Here is a 17108-nt window from a genome sequence, read left to right as displayed (position 1 = left end):
CCTAACAAAAAATTAAAAAAGAAAAAGAAAATCTACGATAATTCCAAAAGAAAGGTGAGAGTCTGTGGTACTTGAACCAAGATTGCTCCCTCCCTACCAGCTCAGTGAGTTGGAGACTCCATTCCAGACCGCAAGGCCAAAAACACAGGGATCCCTCTCCCCTCAGCTCCCAGTTGGAGGGCTTTCTTCCCAGGAAGAGCAGGTTACCAGAGTTTCTCATCCTGCCTCCAGCCAGCTGCCTGTTGCTGAGGTTAAGTCCCAGGCAAGCGTGGTTGAGAAGTGGGGGCTCCCTTCTCCCACCCAGGCCCCACTCGTGGAATGAGGTTCTACCATGGACATAGCATGCGAAGAACACTGGGGCCCTGATCACCCTTGTCCTGACTTGTGAGGCGTTGGTTCCTGGCTAGGAGAGGCAAGTCAAGAGGACCTACTACACACACACACACACACACACACACACACAAACTAACAAATACTCAGCAACTAGAGCAGAGGAGTCTCTGAGAGAAGATTGTCATTGTCCCCACCCCCAGCTCCAGAGGCTAGGCACTGAGATTTCTGCCTCAGCGGAGAGGCCATAAAACAGATAGCTCCTAAATTCTTCCCAGAGGAGCTGACTTCATTTGCAACCTAGCATGGAGGAGTTCAAGCCTAATGGCATTCTCAAAAACAGTGAAGGCTGTAGTGAAGGGCAATTAAGAGGAGATTCAAGATACAAGCTAAAGTGCAGACCTCTTAGTTTGCAGGAGAGAATTGGGGAATAAAACTGCTGGGAGCAGCTCTACTGGGGTCAGAACAAATATCACACACAGACCTCAGAAACTATTCCTTCAAAGGAGCAAGAACTTAATTGGATTAGTTTGTAGCACAATTTATGTCCCAGGGCATTGTTGAAAACAATAGGGAAATCAGCTAGCAATTCCTGGAGTTTAACAATTGAGTGTGGTCAGGGAAAGAGAGAAAAAGATCCCCACCAAAACCTCTGTCATCCCAGGGTAACTGTGGGCATACCCAAAGCTGTGCTTCCCTGAGGAGCAACATCAGAGACTTAACACTGTGGGAGGGAAATAGACTTCACTAAAATAATCCAGCCAGTCACTAAACAAATAAACAAGCAAACAACAAATCCCGAGGATGGGGAGACAAGTACCCAGAGTTGCTATATTATCTAAGACGTCAAGTTTCTAACAAAAAATTACAAGGCATTCAAAGAAACAAGAAAGTGTGACCCAAAAACTGGAAAAAAAGCAGGTACCAGATATTGCCTGTGAGAGTACCCAGACTTGGGTTTATCAGGAAAAGATTTCAAAGCAACCATTATAAACATGTATATAACACTAAAGGAAATCATAGTTAAAGAATTAAAGGAAAGTGTGATGACAATGTCACGTCAAATAGAAAATATCAATAGAGATAGAAATTATAAAAAAGAACCAAATAGAAACTCTGGAGTTGAAAACATATAACTGAAATAAAAAGTCACTAGAAGGGCTCCACAGAAGATTTGAACTGACACAAAAAAGAATTAGGCAAACTCAAAGATACATCACTAGAGATTATAAAGGCCAAAGAACAGAGAGAAAAAAGAATGAAGAAAAATGAAGCAAGCCTCCGAGAAATGTGGGACACCACTGAACATACCAACATACATGTAATTGAGAGTGCCAGAAGGAAAGAAAAGAGAGAAAGAACAGAAAAAAATTCAAAGAAATAATGGCCAAAAACTTCCCAAATTCATTAAAAAACAACCTACCCATCCAGCAAGTTCAAGAAATTCCAAAAAGGATAAACACAAACAGATCCACAAGCAGACACATCATAGAAAGAATGCTGAAAGTCGAAGACAGGAGAAAATCTGGAAAGCAGCAATAGAAAAACAATTCTTTACTTACAAGAGACCCTCCCAATTAGATTAACAGCTGACTTCTCAGCAGAAAGAATGAAGGCCAGAAGAACTGGAGAGTATTTGTTGCTAGCAGGCCTGCCTTATAAGAAATAGTAAAGGAAGTTCTTCAGGCTGAAAGCAAGTGACCCCAGACAGTAATCCAAATCCACATGAAAAATTCAAAGAGCACCAGGTAAAGGTGATTACATAATTATAAAGGACAGCAGAAATGCCTATTTTTCTCCTTCTCGTAATTGATTTAAAAAAACAATTGTATAAAATAATATGTATATAATATCTTTTTGCATCTATAACAAAAAGAAACATAATATATGTATAACATATCTGCCAATAACAGCACAAAGAAGGTGGGTAGGAACAAAGCTGTATTAGACTAAGGAAATGGCTAAAGATGGTAAAGTAATCATTATAACAATGTATTGTTGGATTGTAACATTAATAGATGTAACATGTTTAACAATAATACCAAAAAAGGGGGTGAAAGGGAATAGAGCCACATAGGAATAATGTTTATATCACTGGAATTAAGCTAGTATAAATCCAAAGCTGATTCTGATAAGATGTATATGTTAAACCCTAGAGCAATCATTAAAAAAATCTTCAAAAAAAGAAAGCAGGAAAGGAGGAATAAAGAAACATAAAAAGACATGAGACATATAGAAAACAAAAAGTAAAATGGCAGACGTAAATCCAATCATATCAATAATGACATGTGAATGAATTAAACAACCCAATCAAAAGGCAGAGATTGTCAGACTAGATGAAAAAACATGCTCCAACTGTATACTACCTACAGGAAACACACTTTAGATTCAAAGATACAAATAGATTGAAAGTAAAAGGATGAAAAAAAGATCTCTCGTGCAAACAGCAACCACAAGAAAGCTGGGAGCGGCTGTACCGACAGCAGACAAAATAGACTTCAACAACAACAAAAAGCTACTAGAGATAAAGAGGGACATTTTATAGTGATAAAAGGATCAATCTACCAGGAAGATAACACAAATATACACATATATTCACCTAGTAACAGAGCACCAAAACACATGAAGCAAAACTGGTGGCGATGAAGAGGGAAATAGACAATTCAACAATAATAGTTAGAGACTTCAAGATGCTGTTTTAAATATGAATAGAGCTAGACAGCAAGTAGACTAGTTGTTACTCAGGGCTGGTGGGAGCTGGGGAGGCAGGGGGGTGAGAGCTAAAGGATATGAGATTTCTTTTATTTTTTTATTTTATTTTTTTGCTGAGGAAGATTAGCCCTGAGCTGACATCTGTGCCAATCTTCCTCCACTTTACATGTGGGTCGCCGCCACAGCATGGCTGACGAGTGGTGTAGGTTGGCACCCGGGATCCGAACCCATGAATCCCAACCACTGAAGCAGAGTGCACCAACCTTAACCACTAGGCCATGGGGCCAGCCCCGAGATTTCTTTTTCAGGTGATGAAAATGTTCTAAAATTGACTACGCCGATAGTTGCACATATCTGTGAATATATAAAAACCATTTAATTTTACATTTTATATGGATGAACTGTACGGTATGTGACATACCTCAATTAAGTTACTAAAATAAAATAAAAAGTCAGACGAGTACTAAATGCAATGAAAGATCTGGTATGAGATCTGGTTCTAGGGGAAAACAAATATAAAAGTACATTATTGGAACATTTGACAAATGTAAACTATAGACTGTGGATTAGACAACAGTACTATAGCAATGTAAAATTTCTTGATTTTGATAATTTCAATGTGATTAGTTAAGAGAATATACTTGTTCTTAGAAATTATACACTGAAGTATTTAGTGGTACTAACATTTAGTAGTACTAACCATTTTACTCTCAAATAGTTCATAAAAAATAATACGTATATACACACAATTGGGAATGAGAGGGAGGAGAGAGAATGATAAAGCAGATGTGGCAAAAGGTAAAGTAGTTAATACGGGTAAAGGGTATTATACAAGAGTTCCTTGTACTACTCTTGCAATTTTTCCATAAGTTTAAATAATACCAAAATTAAAAGTTACAAAAATAAATAAATATATGTGTGTGTGGCACAGCAAGTCACTCCTCTCTTCAAAACTCTGCAGTGGTTTTCCATCTCAATCCGAGTAAAAGGCAAAGTCTTTACAGTAGCCTACACGACCCTACACGATCTAGTGCCACTACCTCCCTCCACTGCCAGCTCACAACTCATTTCTTATTACACCCATGGTTCCACTCCAGCCAAAGTGGACTCCTTGCTATTTCTTGAACATGCCACACTCAGTACCTCTAACTTGCTGTAACTTCTCCCTGGAACGTTTCCCCAGTTTCTTCAGGTATTTACTGAAATATCACCTTCTTAATAAGGCATTCCACAACCACTCCCTATGTGAAACAACAGCATGTCTCCCCACCTATCTATCACTCTAACTCCCTTTCTTGGCCCTATTTTCCTTCAAAGAACTTATTACTACTGCCGTCATTAATATATAATTTGTTTACTCTTTCTCTACCAAATTGACTATAAAGCATTACCTAAGCAGTGCCTGACACACAGTAAGCACTCAATAAATATATTTGAATGAATGGATACTAGGAGACCAGCAAAAAGGACTTCTTAATTTCTATTCTGCTCATAGCATAAGAGCTCAAAGTAAATGTTTACCACAGAACAATTTGATCTCTGGAGACTACCCTTTCCAGCTACACCCTCAAGCAAATGAATGTCTGTGAAGTGGGAAACAGACCACAGACTGCCCAATTCCTCACCTGCCCAATTCACACTTCCCCCAAGAGCTGGCATCAAAGAAACAGCCCCTCTGTAACTTTAGCAAAAGTAAAAACAAATGAGAAAGCCAGGATACAAAAGGAAAGTGTTCATGTTAGGAAAGTTGAAGTCTGGTCCTTATGAGGAGCTGGAGAAAGAAGAAAATTAAGATTAGAATAGATAATAGGAGTAGGGGTCATATATCCTGACAGCAGAAAAGGTCAGCAAAAAATAGGAAGATTTTAGTCAGACAGGTAACTCAGATGACGTTTTGGAGGTTTTATGAGGAGGAAGTTCAAAACAGGCACCTAAATCTCAGCTGTCCTTAAAGACAGTGTACCATGCTGAAAGCAGTCAATGAATGCAGTCAACCTTTTTATTCTATACAAATGATAGACAAGTCATTTCTTTATCACCTCTGTGGTATGAATGTTTGTGTCCCTCTCAGATTCATAGGTTCAAATCCTAACCCCCAAAGTGATAGTATTAAGAGGTGGGGACTTTGGGAAGTGATCAAGTCATGAGGACAGAGCCCTCACAATTGAGATTAGTGCCCATAAAAGAGACACCAGAGAGACAGCTCTTCCCTTCTGCCACGTAAGATTAGAGCAAAAAGACAGCCTCTTTGAGGAAGCGGGCCCTCACCAGACACGGAATCTGCCAGTGCCATGATCCTGGAGTTCCTGGCCTCCAAAACTGTGAGAAATGAATGTCTGTTGTTTATAAAGCCACCCAGGTTATGTTATTTTTGTTAGAGCAGCCCAAACAGACTAACACAACTATCATCTATAACAACCATGAATCCTCAAGATAACAGCAAAAGATATCCCATTTTACCCAAGCTTTCTTTTTTAGCCATTTGAAATTAAAAGGTTCAGGCCATCCCTGCATGTCAGCACTAGAAATAATAGAACCAGGATTTGAGTTGCTAGGCAGGAGTGTAGCAGAAAACGATGACACTATCATGGGCCACAGTTATAGCTTTTCTTTATGCTAATAGGACTTGTTTTCATCTTCTTTCTACCTTTCATGCTTCCTCAGATACAGATTTTTTTTTTTATCCTGGAAGAAAACTGAACTTATTAGAGTAAGGCTTTTCTTAATATTACAGTCTAGAAGTAAAGGACTAGTTTATTTCAGCTCAACCCTCCTGCCTGAGAGCAAGTAGAAAAGCAGAAAAACTACAGCAAACATCTACCTGAAGGCACTGGAGTCCTGCCAAGGCGGTCAGGAATTGTGGAGCCAAAGTCCAAGAGAGACAGCAGCCCAGGGGTGTGAACACAGCATGTGAGGCTGCTTTTTCCCTTGAAGCGATCACAGATTCTAAAAGCTACAGCTAAGAGGCTGAGCATTTGGGCAGAGCTTTTAACAGACTCACAGATGAGAGTAACAAAAATTGGTGCTCAGAGCATTGATAAATGTTTCACACTTTCAAATGGGAGACTGAAAGGCCATACCCGAGGTGTAAAGATGAACCAAAAACAGATCCAGACTTCTACTTCCAGTCATGATGGAGTAACAGGGACTGGATTTACTCTCCTGTCTTAAGTAACCAGGAAACTGGGCAAAATATATGCAATAAGTTTTCAGACACTGGACAACAGACAGCACAATAAAGTGATCCTGAGAGAAGGGAAATGGAGGTGAGCCCTTTGGTTGCTCCAGCTTACCTGCCTGGGGTCTCAAGACCACAGTGCAGGAAGGGGAGTGCAGATAGAGCTTAATGGTCTTGCTGAGTTGAGAAGAAAGAGTTCAGAGTTTGGGGAAGCCAAGGCAGCTAGAATTTGTAAGGTAAAAAAATCAGAGAAGAGAGGTTCACAGAGAGAGCTAGTGATTGGATGAATATGAATTTACACATGTGTACAACTTTTCTGTAAATCTAAAACTATTCCAAAATGATATGTTTACTTAAAAAAAAAAAAGCAGCAGCAAAGCTTATAAGCCAATAGTGAGATAAAATGAAATAAAAAGTGCTAAGGAGTTCTGGCATTATTCCTAATGAGACCTGAGGAAATACTGTCACTGAGGAGGGCTAGGATTGGAACGCAGGCATTCTGGATCCAGAGCTCCTGCTCTTAAGCACCTCGTTATGCAGCATCTTAATCCAAGGATAAAGGGAAGATAAAAATTGCTCATGTGGCTGCCATAAAATGTTGACATTACAAAAGGTCCTTTGTGGGCATTCACTGTAAAATTCTTTCAACTTTGAGATCCTCAATTTGTCTGCCTTAAAATATGTTGAAGAGTATTCACAGCAGCTTTACTCATAATAGCCCATCTAGGAACCCAAATGTCCATCAATAGGAGAATAAACAAACTGTAGTATACTGACATAATGGAACATTAAACAGCAACGAAAAAGAATTAACTGCTGCTACATACAACAGATAGACCATGCTCACAGATATAATGTTCAGCAAAAGAAGCCAGAAAAAAAAGAATAAATACTGTACCATTTACATGATGTTCAAGAATAGGCAAAACTAATCAATGGTGACAGAAGTCAGAGTAATGGTTAAGGGAAGGCTATTAACTAGGAAGGATCACAGGGAACGTTCTGGAGTACAGGAACGGTTTTATTTCTTGATCTGGGTGGTGGTCACAAGAGTATATTCATATGAAAAGTTCATTGAGCAGTAGTCTTAAGATTTGTGTCCTTTATTGTATGTAAGTTATACCTCAACAAAACAGTACATTTTTTAAAAAGTCTTCCTGCTTTGAAAAGCCCATAAGAAGCTTACCTCTGCAGTCCAGATAAATACCTATGGATCATTTGACCAAATACGATTAAGTTCAGAAAGGTCATCTTTTTTTTTTTTTTTTTTTTTTTAAAGATTTTATTTATTTATTTTTTCCCCCAAAGCCCCAGCAGATAGTTGTATGTCATAGCTGCACATCCTTCTAGTTGCTGTATGTGGGACACGGACTCAGCATGGCCGGAGAAGCGGTGCGTCGGTGCACGCCCGGGATCCGAACCCGGGCCGCCAGCAGCGGAGCGCGTGCACTTAACCGCTAAGCCACCGGGCCGGCCCTGGAAAGGTCATCTTAAACTCAGTCAATTTCATTAGGGTTATATTTCACATTCTCATTTCTCTGATTTCACAGTCAGCAACCCATGGTGCCAATGACGTCACAAGAAATAACCTTCACTGGCACAAAAGTAAAAGTTGCAGAGAGCACTGCATGGGCTCCCTCCTCCCATGTGTTCCCACTTCACGCTCCAGGTCTCTGGACTGCTGGGAATGCAAAGGGCACTTATCTGGGATGTCATCAACCTCAACTTTGCCAACAAACTTAAAGGAGCGGGAGGGTTCTCCATGGAAATCACCACCATCACAAAGGGGAGCTATGAAAATCCTTGCACCCATCACTTCAAGCAAGTGATATATATGGACAGGGCAGAGTCCTTTAATAGAGAGGCACATACATATATCACTTCTCATTAAACAAACAGATGCTCTAATTATATCACAGGCATCAGTTCTCTTGCTTGAGTCCAGATTTACTGAACAAATACTGTGGTTGTGCAGAAAGCACAATAAACATTTTGGTCCAATCACGTACAATTTGTGTGCTAATATTCCCTGAATACTGAAAACGGTGGAGGAAAAGGAACATTTTAGATGGAAAAAGAGAGCACAATAAGTTGTTCAGGTAATGGTATGATCGACCTAAAAGGATAATGAAACAACAAACAGAGAAAAGAATTACAAACGACACCTAGAAGGATTAACATTGTTGGAAAGGTCAACACCAGAAGTTCACAATTTCTTCCATCTTCTAACACAGGCCTCTTCTCATTACCATTCATACCATTCACTGAGATCCATCAACTCCGCCTTAAAAAGCAAGATTCCGTCAAGGATTACGCAACGTAAGAGATGCGGTACGTACTCAGGAACAGCAAAGGACCAAGAAATTAGTGAAAATTGAAGGGTTTATTAAAAGCAAAAATGACAGCGCTCCCTTCCCTGAAAAAAGGAAGAAATTGGACAGGTCTCCTTGAGGAGAAAATAGGGATTGTGAGAAGATAAAGAACCGCTGAATTCTGTGCTTTAAATGTCCCTTATCTGGGGAGAGTCTATAGCGCGCCCTCCAAGAGAGAAAGACGTGCTTGGATCAGGAGTAAGTGCTCCCCTTCAGGAAGGTCAGTAATGTGGAAACGCAGGAGGTGGTGAGAGGCAGCCCCGGTCGGGACACGAAACGGCAGGACCGAGGACGCGAGGGGAGAATGGGCAGGTCGCTGAGCCAAGCCTCTGGATGAGGGCTTTCGTTTCTGGTTCAGCCCAGGTGACTAGACCGGTGCCTGGCTGGGAGCGTGCGCCCGAACACAGACGGAAGGGAAGAGGGCTGTTCCGTCGGTGTATTGTCTCTGAGGGACGGAGATTCCAAACGCCCCCGGCCGCTCAGTCCGCTCCTGCCCTTCACGCCCAGCAGGGAACCCTGCGGGCGGCCAAGGGCGGCCGTCCTTTCACACCTGTATTTGGGGGCGGGGACAGGGTCACGAAGCCGAGGCTCCTTACTTACTTTTGCAGCCAGGCGCCATGGCGCCCTCACGCATCGATCCCGAGACCAACGCAGCCGACACCCTCACCTCCAGCCGCGCTGCCAGCAGAGTTTCTGGCCGCTCAAGATGGCCGCGAATTTGAATTTGGCGCTCGGCTCGGACGTTGACGCCAGTACGGAGGCCGCCATGTTGCCCGGCCTCCAGCCAGGGGGCGGGGCCTACGTGACGTCACGAGTCGGCGCCCCTGTACCGTCTCGAGGCGGCCCGGTGAGCTTGTTTTTCCGCAGAGCAGCCATGAGCAAGCGGAATCAGGTGTCGTACGTGCGGCCAGCCGAGCCGGCGTTCTTGGCTCGCTTCAAGGAACGGGTCGGCTACAGGGAAGGGCCCACCCTGGAGACCAAGGTGAGCCCGGGCTGGTCGCGTTACCTGGGAAACGCCGCCGCCTCGCCACTTCCGGCTTCTGCCTCGACTTGGAGGCCAGGTACTGACGGGTCACGCGCGCCCGGCCCCCAGTACGGGTGGGCTTCGGACCCCAGGTTGGTCCTTTTCAAACAACTACAGCCTCTTGCGCCCAGGAGGTTTTTTGTCGTTTTCAGAGTGCTGCTATGTTCTTGAAAATGACCCGACGCAGGCAAAGCGCCTCGTCCTCGATAGAGGGTTCAGAAAGATCACTTTCCTGTGTCTTCTTTCTCACTTGGGTATTCGAAAACCTGTAGTTTGCAGGGTGAGTGGTAGCGTCGTCCCATTTTCCAGGTAAAGAAACTGAGGCCAGTCGACTAAATGACCTGATATCCTAGGCCTCGAGTCTGGAGGAATCATTTGGAGGAATGCCCTGGATCTATTCCTATGCTTGGTTGTTACACACACAAAAAAAGTAAGCATATTTTTTAAAGAAGTAAACAAAAGCCTGGAATGTGTTGGATCTGAGTAGAAAAAGAGGAGTTTAAGGAAGGAGCCACACCCGAATAGTTTAGGGATGGATTTCAGTTGGAGTCAGCTTCTGAGCTCTCCCAGGCTTCTACCTGAACTGGTTCACACCAAAACCTGCCCTGCCTCTTTGAGTAGGAAGAGACTGTTATGCTTAGGGGATGCCTGGAGACATAAAGAATTTATTTAGCACTTTGTGTCTAGCACTTGCACTAAGAACCACCCTTCAAGTCACTTAGAGCTTAGAGGAGACAAGACTGACTTACGTGAAATTGCTCAATCCAGTGAGTATGTGCTAAACCCAGGCACTGTGCCAGGCTCTGAAAGGGCAAGGAGATGGATCTCCAAAATGCCACATTCTTTAACACCTTCCTGCCTGCCTTGTCTCTGCCTTCACAGGTCACCACCTCTGTGAAGCCCTTCCAAGCTCCCCCAAACAGTTACTCCTGCTCTGTTCTTCTCTTCACTTTACCCATGTTTCATCTGTAATACTCATCATTTTGCTTTGCAGCTACTTGCTCTCCTGTGTATCTCAACCACTAAATCTGACTCTCTAAGTTAGGATCTTAATCCCTCTGTATTTTCCCAGCACCTGGCACAGTGCCTGGCACCAAGTGGTGGGTGACTAGTTACATTGGTTAGATGACTATGCTTGTCATCAGGCAGGGCTTCGTAGAGGAGGGGATATTTAGACTGAATCTTGAGCATAGGTAGTTCACCAGGTAGAGATGGAAGGAATAGCAGGGGTAAAGGTGTAGAGGTGGTGAGGCATGGGCTGTATGTAGAGGTGATTGAGGGACTGATGGAGGTGAGGCCATATGGACTATGCAGTAGGCAACAAAGAGCCATTTTTGGTTTGAGATAACTTGATCAGGGAGTAACTGATCCCCAGGACAAAAATGGTGATGATGACAAAGAGGATAAGGTTTCAAAAAGGGACATGGATTCAGCAATGAGAATTTGAGACCTAATATTTTTGTGTGTGTGAGGAAGATCAGCCCTGAGCTAACATCTGCCAGTCCTCCTCTTTTTGCTGAAGAAGACTGGCCGTGGGCTAACATCCGTGCCCATCTTCCTCTACTTTATATGGGACGCCACCACAGCATGGCTTGACAAGCGGTGCGTCAGTGCGCGCCTGGGATCCGAACCCCAGGCCGCTGCAGCAGAGCGCGCGCACTTAACTGCTATGCCACCGGGCCGGCCCTGAGACCTAATTTTATAGTTTGTTTTAGGTCCTAGTGATGATCATGTGTGCATAGTTAACACCTTGAAGATTATAGCTTGGAATGCTATTTTAGGAGCACGCTGAGGGGGAAAGCTTTCCAATTAATATCAGTGATTTGGGCTTATTTATTTAATCAAGGGACTTTTCCATAGAGAGATACCCAGTATTTCTGTGTTTGTGAAACCAACTTCATTCTTAGTTTGGCATATAATTATCATTCTAGTGATATGTTAAAAAGAAGAGTTTCATGGGAAGTCATTATATAATTGAGCTAAATCATCTTAATTACCTTCTCCAGAGTTAGTTCAGGAGTGGCTTTGAATGTCCTCAGTGGCTGCTGCCACCCTTCCTTAGACTGTTTCTCTTGTTTTCCAGCCAGTTGTGTAAACAATAAGAGAAGAGAGTCAGAAATAATGATTCTCAATCTAATGAACACCAGGAAAGACTTTATTTCACTTTCCCATTTCCTTGGCTAAAAATACTTATTACCTACTTGTTTGTGGTCATTCATTGGAAACTTTCAGAGAAAAATAGGCAAAACTAATGGATAATCAGGGAACTAACATGGATATCATTAAAGAGAAATGCACTTGTCAAGTGATTGAGCAGACGTGGGATGTAGGCAGAATGGATGAGTGTGCCTGTGAGTAGTTTGCCAGGGCTTCAAGTAGTTCATCATTTTTCATCCCATTGATCATTCATGAGCAGATCAACAAATACCTCTTGCGTCCCTGCTATTTGCCAGGCTCTCTGCCTCTAGATACAGAGATGAAACACATAGTATCTCTCTCAAAGGAGCTTGCCTACTGGAGTCAGATAGAAAAACATTGATAACGCAGTGTGGTATATACTATCTATGAGTTATACACAGTGTGAGAAAGAAGAGGGGGTGAGATCAGGAAAGCACTTCTGAAGCTCTGAGTCTAGAAGGCAGATTGAGTAGAGTTGGCCAGGGTCAGTGGGGCTTTCTAGGCACTGAGTACTTGTTCAGAGACCAGGGAGGCAAAGGAGCTAATACAGTCATGATCTACAGTACTCAGACCTGGCTGGAATCCAGAGGCCATGAGGGCGGTGGAGGATAAAGCTGTGGTTGTGGGCTGAGGCCAGATCCTGCAGGGCTTTGTTTCCCTGCTTGGGAGACAAGGAAGGCTCTGTGAGAAATGGACTAACAAGCTATTTGAATAATGTCTGACGGGTAGGTATGCCTTTCAACCCAGCAGTTTCACTTCCAGGAATTTATCTTACATGTAAGTTCACAAAAGTGAACAAAAATGTGTGCAAAATTTTTGGCATAGTGGAAAAAAACTAGAAGCAACCAAAATTTTTGTTTACAAGGTACTGGCCAAATAAACCATGAGATGATCATCTATATAATTAAATACTAGGCAATGATTTTTAAAAATAGGTAATTCCATATGTATCTCAAGGTATTGTGCAAAGATATTTTTTCAGTAATAAAGTTGGAGGAGTGAGGCTTTTATGGTGACTGACATTTTTAAAAATCTGAATCAACTGGCCAAATGTTACCATTTGTTACATGTGTATAGTGAGTACATGGTTTCTGTTATGTTATTCTCTGTACTTTTTTATGTTTGGGAAGTTTCTTAATTTAAAAAGAAAAGAAAACAAGTCATATAGTAGTATGTACAGTATCTGTTAGTATACAAAATGTTTTATATACCTCTATATTTTCATACACTTAGAAAACAGCTGATAGGATACCCACCAAACTAGCTTTTGGAAGGGAGGAGAGATGAGCAGAGGTGGGAGAAAAAGTACCTTTTATGTGTTGCTTTCTGTACATTGGTGCTGTTGGATTATTTTTTGTCACACTTTGAGATGGAAGTGAAAAGCGTTGATGAAGAGCAGAGAGAACTCATGTAGTTCAGCACTGCCCTGAGTAGGCTGGTAATGCCAGCAGTACCTGAAGCAGAGGGCCCTTGACACTGGGAACTGCCAGCTGGGTCCTGCTGAAATCGGAATTAATCCCATTGGATAGGCACCCCGGGGTAACTGGCAGGTATACCTCTTCCCTAGGGTGGTGAGGTTAGGCCCTTAAGAGTTACTTGAAAATTCATTGCCAAACACATTTAGTCAATAAAGTTACCCCCTCACTTTAGTAATTACAGTTTCTCATCGAGACAGTGGTTGTATTTGGTTCAGGGTCAGCTACCTACACATGGTGTTTGTGTTTTCCCCTAGAGAATCCAGCTTCAGCTCCCAGATGAAGATGGTGATCACAGTGACAAAGAAGATGAACAGCCTCAAGTGGTGGTTTTAAAAAAGGGAGACCTGTCAGCTGAAGAAGTCATGAAAATTAAAGCAGAAATAAAGGCTGCCAAAGCTGGTATGTCTGAAAGTAATCTGGTTTTTCTAACAATTTAAGGAGCCTGGAGTATGAAATTATTTTATCTATAGTGTATGCTTGAAGGAGACAGTTCCAGGGTCGAACTTTGGCTTTAACACTTAACCAGAGGTGTGACCTGGAGCAAGTTATTTCACCTCTCAGCCTCAGTTACCTCATCAGTAAAATGGGAACAATAATTGTGCCTACCTTATTGAGTTGTTATGCCTACCTTATTGGGTTGTTATCAGGATTAAGTGTGAATTTAAGTAAAAACATCTGGTTTTTAAAAAAGTAAGTAGTTTGGTTTCCAAACTTGTCAAAAGAGGTCTATTTAATTAGTGCCTGAAGTGTGGTATGCTATATAGTATATTTTGCATTATTTCTAAATATTTATTACAAAGCTTTTAGGGGAAAATGCTAGAGTTCCAATCACTTTTCAAAGTACTTGAAAATGCAGGCTGATTTTAATTAATTGGGACTGGCAGTATTATGGAATACTTCAGTAAGTGAGTTTTTATTAAGTGATTGCATGTCTTGTGGGACAGAGCTAGAGGCAGTGGAGAAGACCAGGCTGAATTGACTCAAGGACATCCTTAAATACAGTATGATATTTTCTTGCCATTTGACTCTCCAATAAAGGGAGAATAATGAGGAGAGAAGAAAGTTCTTTAACTTTGTTTTTGCTGCAGATGAAGAACCAGCTTCAGCTGATGGAAGAATCCTGTATCGAAAACCAGTCAAGCGTTCCTCAGATGAAAAATACTCAGGTTTAACAGCAAGCTCAAAAAAGAAGAAGACAAATGAAAATGAAATAAATAAGCAAGACTCAGTTAAAAAGAACTCACAAAAGCAAATCAAAAACAGTAGCCTCCTTTCTTTCGACAATGAAGATGAAAATGAATAAGTGTAAACACTTTGGACTTAGTCTTCTTTAAGAGTTTATGGGGTGTTTTTTAAAATAACATTTTTTCCTACTATAAAAATAATACAAGTTCATTTTAGAAAATACAGAAAAAAATTTAGTAAGATAAAAACTATGTCTCCATCAATACGCCTTTGACTTGAAATGCTAACTCTGTAGACGTTAACTGTTAACATTTTGTTATTTCCCATGTGCAGGGTGTGTATGTATGTAAATTATATTTTTTTTAAACAAAATTGAGATTGTATTGTGTACGTTCTCTCTCCTTCTCATTTGGCATTATATTGTGAGCATTTTTCCAGGTCAGTAAAATTCAAAAACCTAACATTAATAGCTACAGAGGATTTCGTAATTAAACAGATCCCCTGTTGTATCTTCCTCGTTAGCAGAACACCACTTTGGATGGGAGAGACAACAATGTGCCTAGTTATGAATACTTTCCCAGCTCCTGCTAAGGGTAGCCATCTGACAGCTCTGACAAGTTAAGAGATACAAGTGGGTCTTATACAAGTGAGGATTTAATGTATAATGTGGTGACTATGTTGATAACACTGTAAAAAAAAAAAAAAAAGATATATATAAGTGGAAGTCTGCTTAATAAAGCAACTAGGTTTTTTGATACAAAAGGACAGATTTGGCAAGAATGAGCCTTTGTCCTTCTCTCTCGGTCCTGCCTGGAGCACAGAGAGGAAACCTAAGACTACTGGAGCCATTTTTAGGCATAAGGAAGGCACCACCCTGTCTGGGTGGGACAGTGGAAAGATTCGAGGAGCTTGGATCCTGATGGCATGCCTCGAGGAGCTGCTGCACCAGCCTTGGACTGCCAACCTCTGGACTTCTTGATACATGAGAAGAGTCAACACCCTCTTATTTAAGCCTCCGTTGGGTTTCTGTTACATGGTCAAACGTGCTTGCACAGAAACCTCCAAGTGTATTTCTGATGATTTCCTTAGAATGAATTGCTAGAAGCAGAATTGCTGGATCAAAGTGTTTGAATATTTTTAAAGCTTTTGATGCTTGCTTTCAAATTGCTTTCTAGAGAGGTTTCTACCATTTTATTCATTGACGATCTACAAGAGCCCACTTCACCTCATCCATGATAACAGTGCACCAGTCTTGGGCTGGTATCAGCCTTTTTGTTTTTGTCAACTTGATGTATTGAAAATGGTGTTTAATAGTTAAATTTAATTGGCACTTTCTTTGACTTACCAAGGAGGCCAAACTGTTTTTCATATGTTAACAGACTATTTTGTATTTCTTTTTTAAATTAACTTTTTGTTCATTTTCCATTAACATAGTCATATTTTTCTTACTAATTTGTAAATGATATATTCTATGAGTCTTTTTTCATTGTGGTGTGTTTCTCAACCTCTGTATCAGATAAAGAATCACCTATATTTTCTTGTTCTTTGTGTTTTTTTACATGTTAATCTTTGTTCCATCTGGGATTTATTTGGTATATTTTTTCTTAAATAATTAATTGTCCTAGAACCACATCTCTTTCCCACTTACTTGAAAGGCCACCTGAATGAGAAATTTCTCTTAAGTGTTGGGGTAGGGGAAGGAGAGAAGCACCGTAAAGTCAGAACCTTTCCAAGTAGTTCCTCAAGACCTAGCTTAATAACCTAACAATTTTCCTCATTAATGCAAGTCAACCAAAACTGGGCACTTGTCAATATCCCATGCTTCACCAGCCACATCCATCAGAAATTATGAATTTCAGAACATCCATGTCATGAATTTGGTGCCACATCTATCTTTTCCCCCATTTTAAGACCTAGTGTAAAGAATACTTGAAAGTGATTCATGTGAGTGGGCTAGGGGGCCCTGAAGTAGGCTCTCTCTGAATCACACAGACTAGTCCTGAAGCCATTCTGCAATACTATCTGTCTTTAATGTATACTTGTTATATAAGCCAGGTTTTTGTTCTATTCTTGTACCAACACCACACTGTTTTAATTACTATAAATTTTAATATGTCTTAATATCTAGAGGTGGGAGGCTTGAGGGAAAGGACTTCGTCTTATTCACCACTGTATCCTCAGTACACAGAACAGTACCTAGCATGTTGAGAGCATAAGAAATATAGTTAGAATGAATGAGAGTTTCTCTAATGCATATTTTTTCTTTAATAGACCAGTGGTTCTCAAAGTGTGGATCCTGGACTAGTGGCATCAGCGCCCCCTGGGAACTTAAAAACCAGATTCTCAGGCCTTACCTACTGAATCAGAAACTTCAGAGGTAGGGCCCAGCATTCTCTGTAGCAAGCCTGTCAGTGGTTCTGATGCGTGCTCAAATTTGAAAAATACTGATAAAACCTGTCATATAAGAACTACAATAAGTGAGATAAAATGTAAAATTTAAACAATATGAAATACTGTTTAAAAGGTCTTAAATCTTGAAGTTTATCATATTGATGAGGTCTTACTGTAGGTGATATTTCTAACAATATAAGTGTTAAGAAGCCAGTTAGCACATCTTGTAATGAAAGCCCAAGACTAAGATATGCTGGCAT

The 17108-nt window shown here is 41.2% G+C and overlaps 2 protein-coding genes across 3 annotated transcripts in view; one reads left to right on the top strand and one right to left on the bottom strand.

Annotated features, from left to right (window-relative positions):
- Window positions 1-9300, bottom strand: part of KIF15 (kinesin family member 15) — a 67885-nt gene extending 58585 nt beyond the window's left edge. For both annotated transcript variants that reach the window (XM_087430838.1, XM_014791207.2), the window contains exon 1: window positions 9193-9300. Coding sequence is in view for 1 of the 2 variants with exons in the window: in XM_014791207.2 (XP_014646693.2) it covers window positions 9193-9226 (34 nt within the window). In the remaining variant the exon portion in view is untranslated. The remainder of the gene's footprint in view (window positions 1-9192) is intronic.
- Window positions 9301-9415: 115 nt separating this feature from the next.
- KIAA1143 (KIAA1143 ortholog) lies at window positions 9416-15990 on the top strand. The gene is made up of 3 exons (XM_004419588.3): window positions 9416-9574; window positions 13527-13671; window positions 14361-15990. The coding sequence occupies exons 1-3, from the start codon at window positions 9467-9469 to the stop codon at window positions 14573-14575; spliced, it is 468 nt and encodes a 155-aa protein (XP_004419645.1). The 5' UTR covers window positions 9416-9466; the 3' UTR covers window positions 14576-15990.
- The last annotated feature ends 1118 nt before the right edge of the window (window positions 15991-17108 follow it).

This window comes from Ceratotherium simum, chromosome 5 (genome assembly GCF_057802395.1).
Source record: "Ceratotherium simum simum isolate JZ-2026a chromosome 5, ASM5780239v1, whole genome shotgun sequence".
In the NCBI taxonomy this organism is placed as follows: Eukaryota; Metazoa; Chordata; class Mammalia; order Perissodactyla; family Rhinocerotidae; genus Ceratotherium; species Ceratotherium simum.
The sequence above is the reverse complement of the archived record's forward strand: the minus strand, read 5'-3'. Positions and strand labels throughout refer to the sequence as shown.

Coding starts and splice junctions, on each gene's coding strand:
- KIAA1143 (XM_004419588.3), top strand. CDS start 9,467: ATGAGCAAGCGGAATCAGGTGTCGTACGTGCGGCCAGCCGAGCCGGCG. Junction 9,575..13,526: donor GGCCCACCCTGGAGACCAAG/GTGAGCCCGGGC, acceptor GTTTTCCCCTAG/AGAATCCAGCTTCAGCTCCC. Junction 13,672..14,360: donor AATAAAGGCTGCCAAAGCTG/GTATGTCTGAAA, acceptor TTTTTGCTGCAG/ATGAAGAACCAGCTTCAGCT.